We start from the raw sequence: 20,799 nt of genomic DNA, 5'->3' as shown, positions 1-20,799 counted from the left end.
ATTATTAACTTAAAGGGTGGCTTTTTCAAGTTTTGTTTCATTAATGTCAATTTCATCAAATAATGAGCATTGTAATAAGGTAATGCAATTGTTAAGCATGAATCAAAATATTAAAGTAATATAATGGCACTCTGGAACCTTCCTTGTATTGATTCATCATGTGCTATTTAAAACATACTTGTGTTTTAGAGAGGGACAAACAGATTGAAGAGTTGAAACGGTTCAGCTCCGATTTCAAGGTGTGTACAGTTTTTACACAAGCGAAAATGTTGTTTGTTTGTTTATTTAATTTAAAATAATTTTAAAACAAATAAGCTTACATTTTGAAATAATTAAACAGTTACTTAAAAGTTTTTGTCTGGCATAGTTAATGGTGACTGATCAACAATACATAAAACATGATGAAATTAGGATCTCTGCTATGTTTAAGCTGGATGATACAAAAGATTCAATGAGGGAACGTGAGAAAGATAAGGACTCCAATGTGATAAAGGAGTCAGTGTCAGAAACAAAAGATACCAGTGTTGTCAGCACCGCCAGCCCCTGTACAACCACCAGTGTAACAGTAGTTAGTGAAGCAGACAGTTCTAACAATAGAGGCTCTAACAGAGTGTCTAGTGCAGACTCAGGCAGTAAAACTGCCGTGTCAGCCAGTAAACAGGAAGTGTCATCATCAGTCTCAACCTCATCAGCATCTCAGTCAGCTGAACAAAGAGCCGAGGGGGACAGCTCTAGTTTTAGTGTTAGTGAGACCAAGTCTACTGTGAAGGAGCCTCAAGCCATGGACACTGCCCTCTCTCAGGCAGAAAAGTAAGCTAACAGTCAATATGTAATGGAAAAGTAAGCAGACACAAACATATTGATGTTTAGAGATTTTTAGAGATTAACATTTCGAGCAATATATATTCAAAAGTAAATGCATAAGTTTCGCAAATGTTTATACGGAAAGGTGTTCAGAAGAATTGAATTGAATCAATAGCAATAAATCAGTCTAATGAGAAAGTTCAATTCAAAAAATTACTGACATTCACCGATTATTCTTTTTTTTAGGGTTTATTATTCTTCTATTTTCAAATGAAAGGGAGGTAATTTAACAATAAAGTAATTTGAATAAAATTTGATGCCGTTTTAGTTCAAATTGCTCTGGTGTTTTGACAAATTATTTTCTCAAGACAGAGATACTTCACTACATAAATGTAGCAAATACTTCACAGTTTAGAGCAAACCTTTTTATAATTGAATCTAGTACAGAGGGTTATGCTAAATATGATGTTTTTGTCAGCTCAATAGCATTAGACCAGCTTGACTTAAAACCATGATCGATCCCTGGTAGAGGGAACATGATCATATTATTTTCATTGTTTAAAAACAAGGTCATGGTTATTGTCAATGCTATTTCTTGAAACACCTGATTAAGTGCATCAAACAAATGTTTCTGACAAAGGAGCAATCGGGAGCCATAATATTTTTATTATCAAATTTCTCTTGTTTATATACATCTATCTTGTTTTTTTCTTCCAGAAAGTCTATGTTAAATGCAAACGCCAAGGAATTTGTCCCGAAGTTTTCCCTAGCAGTAAGTTAGTTTAAAATTATTCATACAATTACACTTAATAGTTAGTATGCTTAGCATGACAGACGTATAGATAGGGATCATTTTGTTTGTCTGTGGCATCACATACTCTCCAAACTTGCATGTTTTTACCAGGTTTTCACATAGTGTAACCTGGTTATTAGAATGACGAATGTTCCGGCAGGCGGCCAGGGGTCCCTAGAGTCAAGGTCAAGGTCACTGTTACTAAAAATAGAAAAATGGTTGAAACTGAATAACTTTAGTTAGGGTTGACATATCTTGACCCAACTTGGTATAAAGGAAGAGTTTATGGATACCTTTCATGGGATTGCGTTTGGGGCCCCTAGGGTCAAGGTCACTGTTACTAAAATAGAAAAACAGTTGAAACTGAATAACTTTAGTCAGGGTTCACATATCTTGACCAAACTTGGTATAAAGGAAGAGTTTATAGAGACCTTTCATAAAAATTTGTTTGCAGTCCCTAGGGTCAAGGTCACTGTGACTAAAAATGGAAAATAGACACAGGCTGAAGTTCTTCTGTCAATTATTGAAAACCTTGGTTCGCTGCATTGCGGCGTTTCTTGTTTCATAATATTTTTTTGAAGTTCCATCAGCCAAAGTTATGGCACTGATATGAAACACACTATATTCACCTTGTCAGCTCCCTTACAGACTAGGTGACAATGAATCTAGGCATACCATCTGGAGTCCTTGACAACTACCAATGAACACCCATATTGCATGATTCATCTTAAGGTTAAATTATCAAAATTTTATCAAATTCAAATTCGCTTACTTGAACATTTCTTATCCATCTTTATCAAACATGGTGCCAATGTTTATGGGTTAACATCTCATTTGCAATTGATAGAATGTCAGTTTGCTTTATTTATTCCAAGATATTGGCCTTGAAATTGTTAAAATTTGACCAAATTTACCTTGATTATGCTCTTTTTTCTGACTGAGGATTTCATATCCAATCTTTTACCAATCTTTTCCCAGCTCTGTAGCAAACGTACACCTAGACATAAGTTTCATCTACATCAGTTGATTTTCGTAGAGCTATAACTATGGTAATGAACTAAAGTTAATAAAACATAGTATGAATTGGCGCAGTTGTGTCATGGCAGGTTCCATGGATTGGGTTAGAGTTATTCCCCTTGAATTAATTGAAATGGCTTAAATTTGTTTTTGCGTGTAGGTTTCGCTTATATCAGTACAGTTACACCAGAGTTGCTGCCCATTTGTTAATTATGAAAGCTTCACAGGGCTTTTTCACCTTCTTTGCTTGGGGCCGAAATTAGGCTACTTCACAATTGGGAAAAATGGCATATTTACCCAATTTCCAGATATTTTTTCACAATTCCCAGATAATTTTCCTATAAAGGAAGATCTTACTTCAAAAATTTCCCATTTTGAGATGTTAACGCATTTAAATTTCCCAATTTACAGAATTTCACGCGTTTAAATTTCCCAAAATGAAAAGGCTAGGCCTCTTCACATTTTTTGGTGAAAAAGCCCTGCTTCAATTTGTTTGTTTTGAGTCGTTACTTATAAATAATACTATGTAACTAATATACAGAAATTGATGAAACTTGTATGAAGTGTATCTAAATGACTGCAAACCAATGATAAAAGATTGCTGACGAAAGATCAGATCGCAGATTTTTATATTTCTGTTTGAAAATTAATGTTTAATGACTTAAATCGTTACTAACTATCTAATTTTTTGTCAGCAGTCTTATATGACTGGTTTCCAAGTTTTTTTTGTGCAAAAACTGGCTCGTTCGAGACAAAAAATAAAAGAGTTGTCAAAACGTTCAATCTGTGAGAGTGCAGCTTTAATAAATGACAAAAAATTTGTTATGATACCTCTTTATCAAAACAACATTATACATTTAAAACAAAATGACGGCACATGTATGCATTCGGAAGAAAGCTATAAAAAGCATGATATAATAGCGCTGAAATTACACATATACCCAGTATCGTTTGGTTCATTTTTAGCTCTACTGGCCAAAGGTCAGAAGAGCTTATGTGATGGTAATGTTTACGTTGTATGTGTGTTCGTGAGTCCGTGGGTCTGTAAAAAAATTCTTGATAACGCGATACAGTCTTAAGTTTTGATTGTATCTTGATGAAACTTGTAAAGTATTTAGATATCAATTAGAGCTCGGTTCCTTTCGAAAACCAGCCATATCTGCTCATGCATGCCTAGATTATGGGCCTTGAATGTTTTAAAGAAATGCTGTTTTTAGCTAACCTAGTTTTAGCCAGGTCTGTATGAGTGAATTCTATTTTTAGCCAAGTTTACATGTAAAGTCAAGTCTAGGATTAAGGGAGACAATTTACTTTTTGGTTCTGCAGTTGATTTTGTGAATTTCTCTGCCTTGTTCTTGTTGAAAGCCCAAAGGCCATTTTTTAGCTCTTAGAGACTGTAGTTCAAGCATTCATCTTAACAAAATTGGTTGTGAATGTTTGCTCAAATTATGCACCTGGGGTCATTACTGGCCATGCCCAGGGTTCACAGGTTTGGTAAACTTAAATTGGGAAAGGTTTGAAAATCTTTTTGTGTGTTCGCGCATCCATCTCAGCACAATTGCTTGTAAATGTTTGTTCAAATTATGCCCCTGGGGTCATTACTGGCCATCCCCCGGGGCTCACATGTTTGGTATACTTAAATTGGGAATGTTTGAAAATCTTTTTGTCGGAACCAGCTTTGCAGACACTTGCTATTTTGAATAAGGCACCACAAGGCTAAAAATATGCCCCTGGGGCCAAAGCTGGCCCCACCCCTTTTGACCTACTTTTTTATTCTTAAAGCTTCAGCAATGATATTTAGACCATGTCTACAGTTTTGCAAATGAGCATTAATGTTGTCCTCAGATGCCCTTGACTTTGATCTTTTGACCAACTTTTTTTGTTTTTAAAACTACAGAAATTTTGACCATGAGTAGAGTTTTGAAAGCATTTTTTTTTTGTCAGATGACTTTTACTTGGCACATATTAAAATAGTTCATGCAACTAATCTGCTTACAATACTTTCTTTCCTCAGATGTTCAACGTTTTCAGGTAACCCAAACACAAAAGGTGAACTATATGTCTGTTGCCTTTTACCCATACATACATGCTCTGGATTAAAAATGACCACAAGAGCCATGCTAGTAGAGCATAGGCCCAAGGGCCTCTTGTTTAAAGAATATTATGATTTTTCGCTGCACTCTGTTGATTCTGTCAAATGATATTCAGGTTGTGTTAACCAGTAATTATATACACACTACATCATGCCAATGAATCGCTCATTTTCTGACATCTATGTTTGTAACATATGCTTGCTCAATGTCATTTTTTAACAAGGGCAAATTGTGCTCCATAGTCACCTGAAGCTGATGCCGGAGTGCATTGGCAGTAGGGTGTGAAAAAAATATGAGAATTTGCTTGTTGATAATAGTTCCAGCTTTTTCCATCAGAAAAAAACCCAGAGTCCTACAAGCAGATGACAAATTCTAGTTTAAATGTAACTAAGACTTACCTATGTCCTCTATGCATCAACTTGTCTCTTGTGAAACTCTTTCTAATGCATAAGCTCTCATTAATTACCATGTGTCCACAGTCCAGTCAGCAGATCCCTACACCACCACGGCCCCAAACTCAAAGCCCGATTGTTCATGTGGGCCCTAATGTGATGAACCCTGGGATGTACCAGCCTCAACTGTTCATGAACCCTGCTAACATCGTCATGAACTCTCAACAACCGCAGCAGCAACAGGCAATGATCGGCTTGAAAAATCATCCACCAAAAAGAGGTGTGTTTGAGTCTCTATCTACTAATACTGTGTGTAGTATTTGTTGCAAATATAGAAAGCTAAAAGGAGGAAAATCTATAAGCAGTTCTTGTTCAATAATATCATTATTAGAATGCACCTTTGGCTAGGCACTGCTTTAAGGAGATTCCTTTATTGTTCTAAAAAACTGCAAATTAATCACGGAAAGGCTTACTTTATTAAGACTTGATTGAACTAGAGTGTGATTGTGTTTTTGTTTAATCTCCAGCCGTAGTGTCAGTGAAGCCTGATTACACACAGTCGGCAGTGCAAGCAGCGACGGGTCAGCCCCTCTTGGCCAACTCCCAGCCATACATGTACATGCTCCCCCCACAGCCCACAGGCTTCCTGGGACAGGTAAAATACATGATACACCACAGATGGCTTCATAATTATAATTTCACACATATTCTAAGGGATTTGATACAGAAAAATGTTCAGATGTGTGACTGGTTATGTGCACCTATCTGACTACAGGACTGCTCATTGGCCATATTTTGGTGATAGAAAGATAAACAAAATTATCAAATGGTTATAAAAATAAAACACTAAACACATGTGCATCTCTTTCCATATTGTATTTAGAGCCGCAAGGAAAAGGTAAATCTGTGCAGTTATGTTATGGCAGAAGGCATTCCATAAAAACATGCATGATTTGGTGCTGTGCACTTATTATTTGAAAAAATACTTTTTGTGTTTACTTTTTGTGCAGAGTGCTTCTTAATGGTATTTAATGATCTATATCAATCTATCTCATGTAGTATAGAATATTATGATTTAAAAAGTCATAAGAACTGAATTTTAGGGCTCACTCAAAGATATATTTTAAGTATTCTTGTTCTTCAATATTGCTATGTTTGAACTTCGCTTCACTCAATGGTGCATATGGTAAGTGAATGTATCCAGTTTGACAATATCATTGAAGATTGAGACATAGCAATTAAATGGTAAAAAAATCAGTGTTTGGCTCATAGTTGAATTGTCATTTGTTCTGAAATGTTATTTAGGTTTAAAATCAATATACTCTCTAGTATATAAATGAATATTACCATTTTTCTCAGTTAATATACTGCTTTGTCCACATGTACACTATGAAACTATTTATGTCAGGTCATGCCAATGCCAGCTGCCCAACCATCAGGCCAGAGATTCATGACACCAACGTCTGTACAAGGGATGGTGCCCAACTCCATGCATGGGTCTGTGGACCAGGGTCCCCAAACAATGCAGTCTTTCAACATGTATGGTATGTACATGCAGCTACTTATCGAGCAAAAACTTAAAATACATGAAGGAAAATATAAAATACATGAAGGAAAATATAAACCCTTTTTTCCGCTGCAATCATTTGTATTCAATCACTTGTGTACAGCTATGCTGTCGTATGTTAGTTAATGTGACGTAAACTCCATGTGAGCAGTGAGCCAGCCTGGTCCGATGCCAGCCCACATGGCACCACATCCACAGCACCTGCCCCACGTCATCCCCAACTCCCAGCAAGGCCAGCAGATGAACCCCAGCCTGCCCTCTGGGGGTGGGCCCCACCACCAGCATCCAGCCCCCAGCCCCGTACACACCAACCCCAGTCAGCCTGGTGCCGTCAACCCCGGACAACATCCACCCTCATCTGGCACCCCACAGCCACCACAGGTAACTACATCATACATATGATAACATATTTTTAAGACTTGAGGATCTTGACAAGTTACCTAGTTACCAGCAAAAATAATTAACTTTGATAGTTATGTCTCCCCCTCTCTGGGGGAGACATATTGTTTTTGCCCTGTCCGGTAGTCCGTCAGTCCGTCCGTACGTCACACTTCGTTTCCGATCGATAACTGGAAAACCGCATGACCTAGGATCACCAAACTTGGTAGGGAGGTTGGTCGTGAGGTGTAGAGGATCCCTATTGTTTTTGGGGTCAAAGGTCAAGGTCGCGGCGACCCCCAATATAAAAACATTTCTGCTCAAAATCTTGAGAACGGTTTGACCTAGGTTCACCAAACTTGGTAGGGAGGTTGGTCATGAGGTGTAGAAGATCCCTATTGTTTTTGGGGTCACTAGGTCAAAGGTCAAGGTCGCGGCGACCCCCAATGTAAAAAACATTTCCGCTCAATATCTTGAGAATGGTTTGACCTAGGTTCACCAAACTTGGTAGGGAGGTTGATCATGAGGTTTAGAAAACTCCTATATTTTGGGGGGTCACAAGGTCAAAGGTCAACGTCGCTGTGACCTCTAATGTAAAAAAATATTTCCGTGCAATATCAGGAGAATGCTTTGATCTAGGTTCACCAAACTTTGAAGTGAGGTTGGTCATGATGTCTAGATGATCCCAATTGTTTTGGGGGTAACAAGGTCAATAGTCAAGGTCGTGGTGACCTTCCATGTAAAAATCATTTGCGTGTAATATCTTTATGTCTCCCCCATTCATGGGGAGACATATTGTTTTTGCCCTGTCCGTCAGTCAGTCCATCAGTCTGTCAGTCAGTCAGTCAGTACGTCACACTTCGTTTCCGCCCAATAACTATAGAACTCTTAGACCCAGGAACTTCATACTTGGTATGCTAGTTGGTCATGACTAGTAGATGACCCCTATTGAATTTGGGGTCACTAGGTCAAAGATCAGGGTCAACGTGACCTTGAGGTGAAGAAACGGTTTCCACTCAATAAGTAAAGATCCTTTGGGTCCAGGAACTTCATACTTGGTATGCTAGTTGTTCATGACTATTAGATGACTCCTATTGATTTTCAGATCAAAAGGTCAAAGGTCAAGGTTACCTTCAGGTAAAAAATGTTATGTTGGCAGTGACCTTAAGCTTAAAAATGGTTTCTGCTCAATAACTAAAGAAAGCTTGTACCCAGGAACTTCATAGTTGTTCATGACTAGTAGATGACTCCTATTGATTTTGAGATCAGTAGGTCAATGGTCAAGGTCACCGTGACCTTGAGGTGAAGAAACTGTTTCCGCTCAATAACTAGAGAACGCTTGCAACCAGGAATTTCATACTTGGTATGCTAGTTGGTCATGACTAGAAGATGACCCATATTGATTTTGAGATCACTAGGTCAAAGGTCAAGGTTGCCATGACCTTGAAGTGAAGAAAAAGTTTCCGCTCAATAACTAAAGATCCTTTGGTTTCAGGAACTTCATACTTGGTAAGCTAGTTGTTCATGACTAGAAGATGACCCCTATTGATTTTCAGATCAAAAGGTCAAAGGTCAAGGTTACCTTCAGGTAAAAAATGATACGTTGGCAGTGACCTTAAGCTTAAAAATGGTTTCTGCTCAATAACTTAAGAACGCTTGTACCCAGGAACTTCATTCTTGGTACGCTAGTCGGTCATGACTAGTAGATGACCCCTATTGATTTTGAGATCAGTAGGTCAAAGGTCAAGGTTGCCATGACCTTGAGTTGAAGAAATGGTTACCGCTCAGTAACTAAAGAACACTTGCACCCAAGAACTTAATACTTGGTATGCAAGTTGGTTATGTAGATGATCCCTATTGATGTTGTGATCAGTAGGTAAAAGGTCATGGTCACGATGACTGTGAGCTGAAAAATGGTTTCCGATCAATAATTGAATAACGCTTGCGCCCAGGAACTTCATACAATGCAAACTTCGTTTACATTTTCCATGATTAATCAACAACACTTTCTTCTCTTCACTATTTAATATAATCGAATAAACCAAACTTCACTGTTGGTTTGTCTCCAGTCCAAAGTTACAAATTTCATGTCCATCATTTATTTTTTCTCAGCTACGACCACACAATAGGGGAGACAAGCGCTTTTTCAAAAAAGCAATCTCTAGTTGTTGGAATAAGTTATACCATTGATTCTTGTATAAGCAGTATTTTATGTCTTTTATCGTTTTGAAAACAGTGCAAAATCAATCTGATTGACTGGTAACCATATGTTGTATGCCGTTTCCAATTTTAAAGTTTATTATTACTTGTGTGCAACTGGATTGCCATGTCTTTTTCAGGGCTACCCTGGGAATCTGCAGAATCATCCTCCCCTGCAGCCAAGCCCCCACAACCAGACATCTCCCCAGAACATGCAGAACATGCCTTACCCATTCACCTCCCACGGGGGGCACCAGATGCAGATGCAGGGCCATGGTGCTGGGGGCGGCCAAAACTTCTCCGCTCCCCAGCAGCAGCAGCCTGGTGTGCCAACCTCTACCACGTACAGTGTGCAGGTAAACTGCCTTCACTAACATTAATTATAAAGAACTACACATTGGTTTGATAAGCTGTTATAGTTATGTAAAGGGGTATATTGAGTTACCATACTGTCAGTTGGTTGTTTGATCTGTTGGCAAACATATTTGTAGTGAAATACAGCCACAGTTTGAGGTATCATGATGCTGGTACAATTTATCACCATTATGGCTAGCAGTGCCTTTCTTTAATTTTTCTTTAATTTCTGTAATTTTCTTTACCCATGGTTCATGTTGCTTTCATTGACCCAGGCCTGTGCTTTTTTGTGTAAGTGCCCTTAAACATTAGTTGAACACTTTGGCTATATATTTTTTTTAATTTATCTTGTTACCTTTGTATAACCATAAAAATCTAACATAATTGTGATTTTTAGCTCTACTGACCAAAGACCAGAAGAGCTTATGTGATGGTAATGTGTACGTAGTATGTGCAGCCGTGCGTCTGTAAACAATTGCTTGTGAACACGATACAGTCTTTAGTTTTGATTGTATCTCGATGAAACTTGTACAGTATCTAGATATCCATTAGAGCTCGGTTCCTTTCGAAAACCAGCCAGATCCGCCCATGAGTGCCTAGATTATTGGCCATGAAAGTTTTAAAGAAATGCTTTCTATTTTTAGCCAGGTCTGCATGAGCGAATTCTATTTTTAGCCAAGTTTACATGTACATGTAAATTCAAGTCTAGAGTTAAGGGAGACAATTTGCAAGTCTTGGATTTTGAGAGACAATTTGCTTTTTGCTTCTGCAGTTGATTTTGTGAATTACTCTGCCTTGTTCTTGTTGAAACCCCAAAGGCCATTTTTATGCCCCCGAAGGTGGGCATACTAAAATTGCACCATCCGTCCGTCCGTATGTCCGACTCAGTAACTCGTGTCCGGGCTGTAACTTTCCCTTGTATGGACAGATTTTAAAATAACTTGCCACATGTGCTCCACATACCAAGACGACGTGTCGCGTGCAAGACCTGTGCCCCTACCTCAAAGGTCAAGGTCACACTTAGTGTTTATTCACAATGCTGCATATAGGGACATAGAGTATAGGTTGTCGTGTCCAGGCTGTAACTTTCCCATGTATGGACAGATTTTAAAATAACTTGCCACATGTGTTCCACATACCAAGACAACGTGTCGCGTGAATGACCCGTGTCTCTACCTCTAAGGTCAAGGTCACACTTAGTGTTTATTCACAATGGAGTGCTGCATATAAGGACATAGAGTATAGGTTGTCGTGTCCGGGCTGTAATTTTCTCTTGTATGGACAGATTTTAAAATAACTTGCCACATGTGTTCCACATACCAAGACGACGTGTGGCGTGCAAGGCCCGTGTCCCTACCTCAAAGGTCAAGGTCACACTAAGTGTTTATTCACAATGGAGTGCTGCATATAAGGACATAGAGTATAGGTTGTCGTGTCAGGGCTGTAACTTTCCCTTTTATGGACAGATTTTAAAATCACTTGCCACATGTGTTCCACATACCAAGACGACGTGTCGTGTGCAAGACCCATGTCCCTACCTCTAAGATGAAAGATACACTAAGTGTTTATTCACAAGGGAATTCTGAATATAAGGACATAACAGTGTAGGTTGTCAAGTATGGGTGGTATTTTTTTATGTTCAGAGGCAATTTAAAATAACTTGCCATATGTATTTGACAGGTAAAGGCAAGATCAACTTTTCATGTACTGACCTTGTTCGTAGGTCAATGTCACATTCAGGGGGCATTCGTCACATACTGTGACAGCTCTTGTTTAACTTTTAAAACTGCAGAAATTTTTACTATGAGTACAGTTTTGAAAGCATTTTTTTTTTGTCAGATGACTTTTACTTGGCACATATTAAAATTGTTCATGCAACTAATCTGCTTACAATACTTTCTGGGCTCAGATGTTGAACGTGCTACGTTTTCAGGTAACCCAAACACAAAACATAAACTATATGTCTGTTGCCTTTTACCCATACATACATGCTCTGGATTGATATGACCACAAAAGCCATGCCAGTAGAGCATAGGCCCTTTTGGGCCTCTTGTTTCCCGATAATCTTGTGTTTAGGTGGCATGCATTTGTAGTTATCACTTCTGTGAAAGCTCAAATTATTATTGAACATTTGAAAATTAAGGAGGGCTATACTTCTCGCACAGGCGTTAGTGTTGCCATACAGTTAAAGTTTAAGGGCATTTTTACTCCAAAATTCTTCATTCAATTCCTTCCATACTTCTCACAGCTATTCAGGACCATCACTTGATAAGGTTTTATCGTGGCACCTGATTGACTTTAGGAGCTCAAGCACATTGTGTCTTGTTCAGGTTTTAGGGCAAGTTTTGATTTTCACTAATGACTTCTATTCACTTCATTCAATTGACTCGATTCTTCATACAATTCTTTATGGGCATCAAACAATTATGACCCCTGATTGACTTGGGAACTTTGATTTAAGTTTTAGTTCACATTGTCTTCGGTTTAAGTTTTAGGTTAAGTTGGGATTCTCACTAAAACTTCTATGAGTATCTTCATTCAATTGACTTTATATTTCACACTTTAATAGTTCTAACAACCATCATGAAATTTGATAGCATAACTCCAAGTTGTCCTAAGTTCAAAAGGCCATTGATCAACTTAAAAAGTGTTAGGGCAACTTGCGGTTTTATCTCATTTCTCAAATACCATACATTCAATGGACTTCATACTTCACACAGTTGTTCACGGCCATAACACATTTAGGTTACTGGTACATAAGATGATATTGACCCTATGTACAAATTATGGCACTAGATTGACTTTTTTGTTTTTACTCTTTTACTGTTACGGTAATTGATATGACAGGAAATATTACATCATTATTGCATTGATCTTAAGGACAGAGTGATGTGCAGTCTTACAGCAGTTCTTTTTTATTGTAATATTTATGTCTAGTAAATATGTGTATTATATCTTGCTAAGAGTGTTGACTATTGTACAGGGTCACCAGCACCACCACTCGAACCCCCATATGCAAGGCCAGCCCCAATTTGTGATGATGCCATCTAACCAGCACCACCCGCCATCAGGTCAGATGAACCACCATCATCCACACCTCACACAGTTCCAGGGACACCACATGTCAGGTAACTACCAACGTAAGCATGAAACTCATTGTGTAAATCAGATCTTACACTAGAGTATATTCTATTAACTCTTACCCTCTGCAATGAAATTTGGTGAAACAATACATAACAGTATATTCAGTCACAAAGAAAACAATGAGAGTAGAAATGGTGATCTTTTTGTATAACTGGTGACAACACGTATATCATACAAGAAAAAAGGATTAAGTGCTGTAATTATAAAACCTCACATGCAATCAGTTCCATAATAAATGTTACCTTCCATTTACATCATTATATCTTGTATGATTAATATACAGTTGAACACCGCTATTCCGAACACCGTTTATCCGAAAATTATTTCGAAATAAATTTTTGGAACACCGTTGGTTTCAGAATAGCGGTGTTCAACTGTAATTGAAAAATTGTATTTATATTAGTCCAACTGTTTACTGCAGGTGGTGGGAACATGCAGCCCCATCTGATGTCCCAGTCTGGTGTTCAGGGGATTCCTCAAAACCCTGGGGCACAGGGCCCCCTCGCCCAACACCAGATGCAGCATTTTATGTCCAGTGGTGAGTGAGCACCTTGTGGCCACACTTTGGCCGCTGGGAGCATGAAGGCAACACGTTCCTCATGTTTTTCAACTGCTTCCACATCCATGTATTGCTTCAGCATAGCATTAGGAAAACATTTCCCTTAGATCATATGCCAATGGGCTTACTACACAGGGCAGTGATTTATCTTGCAAAACTTCCTGTGTGTTCTGGATTTGGAAAATAAGATCATGTCAGACAAAAGATATGATTTCCAAAATGCATTTATCCCATTTGTAGATTATTGTCATACCGAAGGATCATATTATATAGATAAATTGGCAGTAAGGAACGAAATGAATCTAGGATATTTGGTGGGAAATTAAATCTCTTCTGCTGGTAGGAATGGCCTGTACTGGTAAATGGTACTAAATCTCACACACAAAAATAACATTACAGTGGTAAAGTGCCAGACGCCCAACATATTCTCTCTATGTATTACAAAATTGCATTAATGAGTAGCTTATGTTTGTTTTCATATTGTTTAATGAAGCGAATGGTTTTTGTTGGTCACTGAGTGTTTCTTTTGTACATGCATTTGATATAAAACACCAAATATTTCAAAATCCTTTTGCAAGTATTTGATACATTCTGTTGTTAGGATGTTATAACAAATTTCTTTCAACTGAAGGGAGACATATTGTTTATGGCATGGTTGTCTGTCTGTTAGGAGATATGGGCCTTTTGAAGATGAACATCTGGGGTTCTTTGTGTGGTGAAGCTCAAATATGGCAGAGTTATGTGCCTTGAGTTTATCAAAATTATTATAAAGAGGTGTGAATTGTGTGTTTTGCGCTGGTGAAATCATATTTAAATTTGTGCTTGAATAGGATATGCAGTTCCAATCTCAGCATGCATATGAGGACTTAAGCCACATGGTTATTTTATTATACAATAGTTCTGCAAACAACGGGATAATGTTAGGGGAGACATGTTTTGGTATCGAAAAACCAACATCTAGTTGTTAATGTTATTTAGTAGACAATATGAATTTAAATCTGTCCAGTAACAAAAGTATGTCCATTATCATCGAAAACATAACTGTTACCACGGATACCGCTTGGGGCATGATCCTGTCTGTCATGTTTCACCTGATCAGTTATCTCCTTACAATCAAATCTAATCCCCCTATTTAACAGCCTGCATGTAAACTCTATCCACAGCTTTGAGATAATTCTACCTGCATTAACCTTTTAGTATTGTCTTATTTTTTTATTCTGACTTGATTTATTTGAAATAACAGTATTTATGGGGTCAGTTACTACATAAATAAGTAATCAAAAATATTCATGTAATATTTTAGACAGTTATGATTCATGACAGCTGTGTAACACCATATTTTGGTAGCTGTGAGTGTTGGTTGTGATTACCGAAAAAAAACATCCAAATTAAAAAAAAGTTGGACAAAGGGTGGATGTAATGAAATATCCTCATCATTCTCAGCAAGAGAAGCAGGAGCAGTAGATTCAGTAGCGCTATCATTAATTTCATGGCAGCTAACATGTTCATTATGGATTGTAATTACGTCAATCAAGATGAAGGTAATTATGTTGATGGAGATAAACTTTACCAAACTACTTTCCATTGCACACTCCAAGCTTGTCATATACCCTTCCAATGATATCACTGCTGTCACTACCTAAACATACTGCTACCAAAATATGTTCTAACTTATGCTGTTCATTGCTTCTATTTGATAGTTAAGAAATATTAAAATATACCACAGTATGCAGGAAAGCTGACATATTACAAGCAACTGTATAATAAGGCTGCTTTTTTGCTTTTACGGTATGTGGCAGTTAAAGTCAAAATGCTGTTTTAAGTTTGCTTCCATGAAGACTGTGCATTGTGTTACACGTTTGCCTGCCTACTGAAGATATTTGTTTGTTTTCCCATGATTAACAAGAGCGGCATGCATGAGTTTGTTTATTTCTTTTGGCAGTCCAGCAATCCGGAGGTCAGCACATGGCGAGCTATCAGCCCTCCCAGTAAATCACGCCCCCAACTCTTAACATACGCTCTCATCATGTAAGTAGCGGGTCCATAAACAACAACCAATCTCTACACTGTCACATGCCAGCCTCCAATAGTTTACTGCTATGGAGATGTTACTATTTTCTTTGGCTTTCAGTGGCTATGTTAAACTAACATATTTGTGTTATATTGTATACAAAGCAGCTTTAAATCTTTTAGTTTGCATTATATTTTATTTGATCATCCATGTAGCATGGAAGAAAAGGCTGGCAGGTAACTGAGTAGAGCATACTGCAGTATTGTTGGATCACCATATTGAATGTTGGAGCACTTCATATTGAATATATTGACTGAAGTTCACTGTGGGGGAGGGAACGCAGATTGTTCCAGTGTGTGTACATGTACCCCGGGTGTCCCTAAATACGGAAGAGAATCACTTGTACCAAATAAGGATATTTGAAATTCAGAGACAAAGCTTTATCTTTGAAACTGCCAGATGTAGATTTCATGAAATGTGCTTGTCAGTCAGTTAACCAAAGCATATTCACATGATGGCTAGGACATCTACTACCTTTTCAGTGTATAACCATTGGGGTAACATTTGTAGTTTACACAGCCTAGAGGGGTCTACTACCTTAACGGTGTATTTCATTTGGGCAACATTTCTAGTGTACACAGCCTAGTGGGTAACATTTGTGGTGTACACAGCCTAGTAGGTAACATTTCTAGTGTACACAGCCTAGTGGGTAACATTTCTAGTGTACACAGCCTAGTGGGTAACATTTCTAGTGTACACAGCCTAGTGGGTAACATTTGTGGTGTACACAGCCTAGTGGGTATATTTCTAGTGTACACAGCCTAGTGGGTAACACTTCTAGTGTACACAGCCTAGTGGGTAACACTTCTAGTGTACACAGCCTAGTGGGTAACATTTGTGGTGTACACAGCCTAGTGGGTAACATTTGTAGTGTACACAGCCTAGTGGGTAACATTTCTAGTGTGCACAGCCTAGTGGGTAACATTTCTAGTGTACACAGCCTAGTGGGTAACATTTCTAGTGTACACAGCCTAGTGGGTAACATTTCTAGTGTACACAGCCTAGTGGGTAACATTTCTAGTGTACACAGCCTAGTGGGTAACATTTCTAGTGTACACAGCCTAGTGGGTAACATTTGTAGTGTACACAAGCTAGAGGGGTCTACTACCTTAACAGTGTATTCCATTGGGGTAACATTTGTAGTTTACACAGCGTAGAGGGGTCTACTACCTTAACGGTGTATTCCATTGGGGTAACATTTGTAGTTTACACAGCGTAGAGGGGTCTACTACCTTAATGGTGTATTTTATTGGGGTAACATTTGTAGTGTACACAAACTAGAGGGGTTGTTGCTCTTCATTTTTAAGCTCACTGTGGAACAGTCAACGTTCCATAGTTGTCATTGTCAGTGTTTAATATCTCATCTGCCTGTTAATTATTTTCCTTGGCTTTCTAATGATCCATTTTTTCATATACCTGTCTTGTCTATCCATCCATCCATCCATCTGAAAGTGAGTGTAATATTGATTCCTTTTAGTAGTATAAAGAATTAATGCCCAAACTTCATTTAGCATCAGTCTTCAGTATTGCAAGGTGGCCTGACATCGTTTTAAGCTCTTCTGTTTTTCTGGAAAAAAGTCTAGGTATTGTCATAGTGTTGTTTGCAAAAAATTAAATAACCTTTTCAAAACTTACAGACTGTTCAAATACAAATAATTGCAAGATGCTTTTGTGTGTTTCAAGACCCATTACTCTGGCTTTAATTAGCGATGAGTTATGCCCCTTATTTGACTGATAAAAATACAACAAAATGACAAGTGTGCAGGATAATTGTTTATTTCTCTGTTAGATCATAATATATTTCATTGAGTGAGCTCCAAAAAGCTATATTTCAGGACTGGGTAGCCATGCCTGAAATATTTACTTTGGTTTTCACGAGATGAAATATATTGCGGTCTTATACTGAAACTAAAAGTAACAGTAAACTGTATTTGATCGTAATGTCATTTTGGAAACACTGTGAACTGTGCCCTGTAAACACTGTTGTTTGATTGAGAGCGGGCTTAAATTTGAACAGTGAAAAACATCAAAATGTTCTTTCACTGCTTGAAACAGTGAAATGTATTTTTATTTTTTTAGTTTACTGATAAAACTCAATAAACCATAGAAAGTTTATGATAAATGTCAATATTTAAAAAGCAAACTTGTTTAAGTAAGAGTAAATAAGCGTGGTCCTCTAGGCCTCAAAAATATTACGGTAAGGAAGTATCTACAATGATACACTGCCTGTTTTTCTACTCAAAATGTGTTCCAGTACGTTTTATTGCTGTTTGACAGAAACAAGTTGAGTAATAGTATTTTGCTAAGATATGCTGGGACTTCCGTACACATGGTTTTTGTCGGTAATTGAGGAGTTATGATTTATTTATTTTTCCAATATCATTTATTGTACATTGACTGATGCATTTTGCATGAAATATCTGTGGAAAAAAAAACGAAAAAGATTTTTATATTTACAATTAAAAAAAGAAGCTGAATTATACATGTATTGGGAAATTCGCTACGAAAACAGATCTATTAGCAAACTTTTAAAACCTTTACATATAACCTCAAACTGTTTGCCATATGAAGTAATAATTCAGCATATTTTGATAACATTTAAACTGAAATCAAAATAATTAACCCCAAAAACCTTGGTTCCACAGTATCACTGTATGTGAAACAGCAATAAAACAAACGGTTTGCCCTAAGTAGAAAGGTTTTAGCTATAAAATAGCATATGTACAGTGTGAAGAAATCAATATGTTGTGTATTTATTAACTAAGATACTAAAGGCATGCATATTTGGGAATTTGTAGCATGTCTTTAATTTTGTTGGATATGCATGTCACACACACTGTCATTATAACAAGGCTGACATATATGACCAAATACTTCTATGTTATCTGCATTGACTGAAATAATGTAACATTTGTGACATAACTTTTGTACTGCTGATATCAATAGGCCAACTGTGATAAGAGTGGTTGTAACTGAGAGCATTGTCTGATTGCAGGTCTGGCAGCGGCTGCATTGTCAAGCGCCATCCACACGCGGCCGGAACACTTCATCGTTCAGCACATCAGAAAGTGAATGAAGCGTGCTGCACACCGTGCCTACCCTTCCCTTCTCTCATCTTCTTTGTGTCTGTCTAAAGCTCCACATTGTAACATTAATAAAACAACTCAACTCATGAGGCTGTCAAGTGGCAAACCTAGTGAAGTTTGTCATTGAATAAACTTATTTATGAATGAGAAAATGTGTAATAGAATACCTGTTAATGATGGTGTGAATTGGTCTTAATGGCATTTTGGTTCTTTAAGATGACACCCTTGAATTGATTGTTTAACTTGTTTAAAAATTGTTTTCTTTTTTATTGTTGCACAGAACCAAGCCCAACAGTAAAGGAGACGTAATCATATTATCATTTTTTGCATAATTCTTTTTCACAATTGCCATAAAGAGCATGAAGGTTTGTGTTACAGGTTGTTATAAGTACATTAAATTGAACCAGATGACTTTAATTGAAGTGCTTACATTTAGATTTGAAGGTAAAAGATAACTTTCAAAATTCTGTGAAATGTTTCCTATTATTATGTTAAAGGTCACGCCATGTCATATCCGGTTGTAATGATGGGCCGTTGTCTGAAATAGAAATGGCCATATTTCTGTATCCATGGAAAATCAACCATGTCCTATATTTTATTTTGTGTTATGTCATGAAAGGACAGAAGTCGCTACTTTGTCCATTGCCATTTAAAGTTACAACCATTTGTGATTTGTTATGTTTAAATGCAGAGTTTAAATCTGTGTGAATGCCTGTGCTTTGGAGTTCCACATTGCCTAATGAAGATGGGAGCTAGATGATGCAATACGTACATGTTTCTTGAGTTTTTATACTGAAATCATTGGGAATTAGCAGTATACTGTTGAAGAGTACTTGTTTGAATTTTAAACATGCACAATTTGTCTATGATTATGTTGGAAATGCTATTGGACAGTGATGGAGTTTTGTTACAGTAATCATGTGGTTGTCAGTGGCCTAGTACTCAAATCATGCTTAGAAAATGGCCACGTTCCCCTCGCAATCATTGAGTTTGAGAAATAAAGATTACTAAAAAATGTCTTATTCAAAATCGAAGAGAATGTAAAGAAGTTGTAGAGTCCATGCCCTGAAGAAAAATAAAAGAAAATTTGGATTGTTTTCTTGTTACTTTCTCCCAACTCCCAATAGTTATACCAAATTGGTATGGGTTTTAGGCAGTAGGCATTTGCATTTGGAGATGAACAATGAGCCATGCACTTCTGCCCGGTATACAGCAATGTTCAATGCCCATGCATTTGGAGATGAACAATGCGTCATGGACTTCTGCCCCGTATACAACAATCTTCACTGGCCATGCATTTGGAGATGAACAATGCGTCATGGACTTCTGCCCCGTATACAGCAATCTTCACTGCCCATCCATTTGGAGATGAACAATGAGTCATGGACTTCTGCCCGTATACAGCAATCTTCACTGCCCATGCATTTGGAGATGAACAATGCGTCATGGACTCCTGCCCCGTATACAGCAATTTTCACTGCTTATCCATTTGGAGATGAACAATGAGTCATGGACTTCTGCCCCGTATACAGCAATCTTCACTGCCCATGCATTTGGAGATGAACAATGCGTCATGGACTTCAGCCCCGTATACAGCAATCTTCACTGCCCATGCATTGGAGATGAACAATGCGTCATGGACTTCTGCCCCGTATACAGCAATCTTCACTGCCCATGCATTTGGAGATGAACAATGCGTCATGGACTTCTGCCCCGTATACAGCAATCTTCACTGCCCATGCATTTGGAGATGAACAATGCGTCATGGACTTCTGCCCCGTATACAGCAATCTTCACTGCCCATGCATTTGGAGATGAACAATGCGTCATGGACTTCTGCCCCGTATACAGCAATCTTCACTGCCCATGCATTTGGAGATGAACAATGCGTCATGGACTTCTGCCCCGTATACAGCAATCTTCACTGCCCATGCATTTGGAGATGAACAATGCGTCATGGACTTCAGCCCCGTATACAGCAATCTTCACTGCCCATGCATTTGGAGATGAACAATGCGTCATGGACTTCAGCCCCGTATACAGCAATCTTCACTGCCCATGCATTTGGAGATGAACAATGCGTCATGGACTTCTGCCCCGTATACAGCAATCTTCACTGCCCATGCATTTGGAGATGAACAATGCGTCATGGACTTCTGCCCCGTATACAGCAATCTTCACTGCCCATGCATTTGCAATACAATACAGATTTGCACCTGTGGGTGGGGTATGATACTCTGAACGCTAGTGAATATAGGTCCATGTTATAGAAGGTGAATATAGGTCCATGTTATAGAAGAGATTGCATCGATGGACAGTATTGCTGGTCTGTGATATGTGAA

General features: G+C 38.0%; 1 protein-coding gene across 7 annotated transcripts in view; it reads left to right on the top strand.

Annotated features, from left to right (window-relative positions):
• LOC128231531 (ataxin-2-like protein) overlaps nucleotides 1–19,549 on the top strand; it is a 34,478-nt gene extending 14,929 nt beyond the window's left edge. For 4 of the 7 annotated variants that reach the window (XM_052944508.1, XM_052944512.1, XM_052944513.1 and 1 more), the window contains 11 exons: nucleotides 190–239; nucleotides 431–810; nucleotides 1,522–1,576; nucleotides 5,187–5,379; nucleotides 5,627–5,754; nucleotides 6,508–6,643; nucleotides 6,818–7,047; nucleotides 9,384–9,599; nucleotides 12,581–12,737; nucleotides 13,163–13,279; nucleotides 18,367–19,549. In XM_052944508.1, coding sequence (XP_052800468.1) covers nucleotides 190–239; nucleotides 431–810; nucleotides 1,522–1,576; nucleotides 5,187–5,379; nucleotides 5,627–5,754; nucleotides 6,508–6,643; nucleotides 6,818–7,047; nucleotides 9,384–9,599; nucleotides 12,581–12,737; nucleotides 13,163–13,279; nucleotides 18,367–18,443 — 1,739 coding nt within the window. In that variant the 3' untranslated portion in view covers nucleotides 18,444–19,549. Of the gene's footprint in view, nucleotides 1–189; nucleotides 240–430; nucleotides 811–1,521; nucleotides 1,577–5,186; nucleotides 5,380–5,626; nucleotides 5,755–6,507; nucleotides 6,644–6,817; nucleotides 7,048–9,383; nucleotides 9,600–12,580; nucleotides 12,738–13,162; nucleotides 13,280–15,242; nucleotides 15,329–18,366 lie in introns of all 7 variants that reach the window. The other 3 variants (XM_052944511.1, XM_052944510.1, XM_052944509.1) reach the window with 3 other exon arrangements.
• Nucleotides 19,550–20,799: the final 1,250 nt, after the last annotated feature.

The sequence above is a fragment of the Mya arenaria genome, chromosome 4 (assembly GCF_026914265.1).
Source record: "Mya arenaria isolate MELC-2E11 chromosome 4, ASM2691426v1".
NCBI lineage: Eukaryota > Metazoa > Mollusca > Bivalvia > Myida > Myidae > Mya > Mya arenaria.
This window is presented reverse-complemented; position numbering and strand designations above follow the sequence as displayed.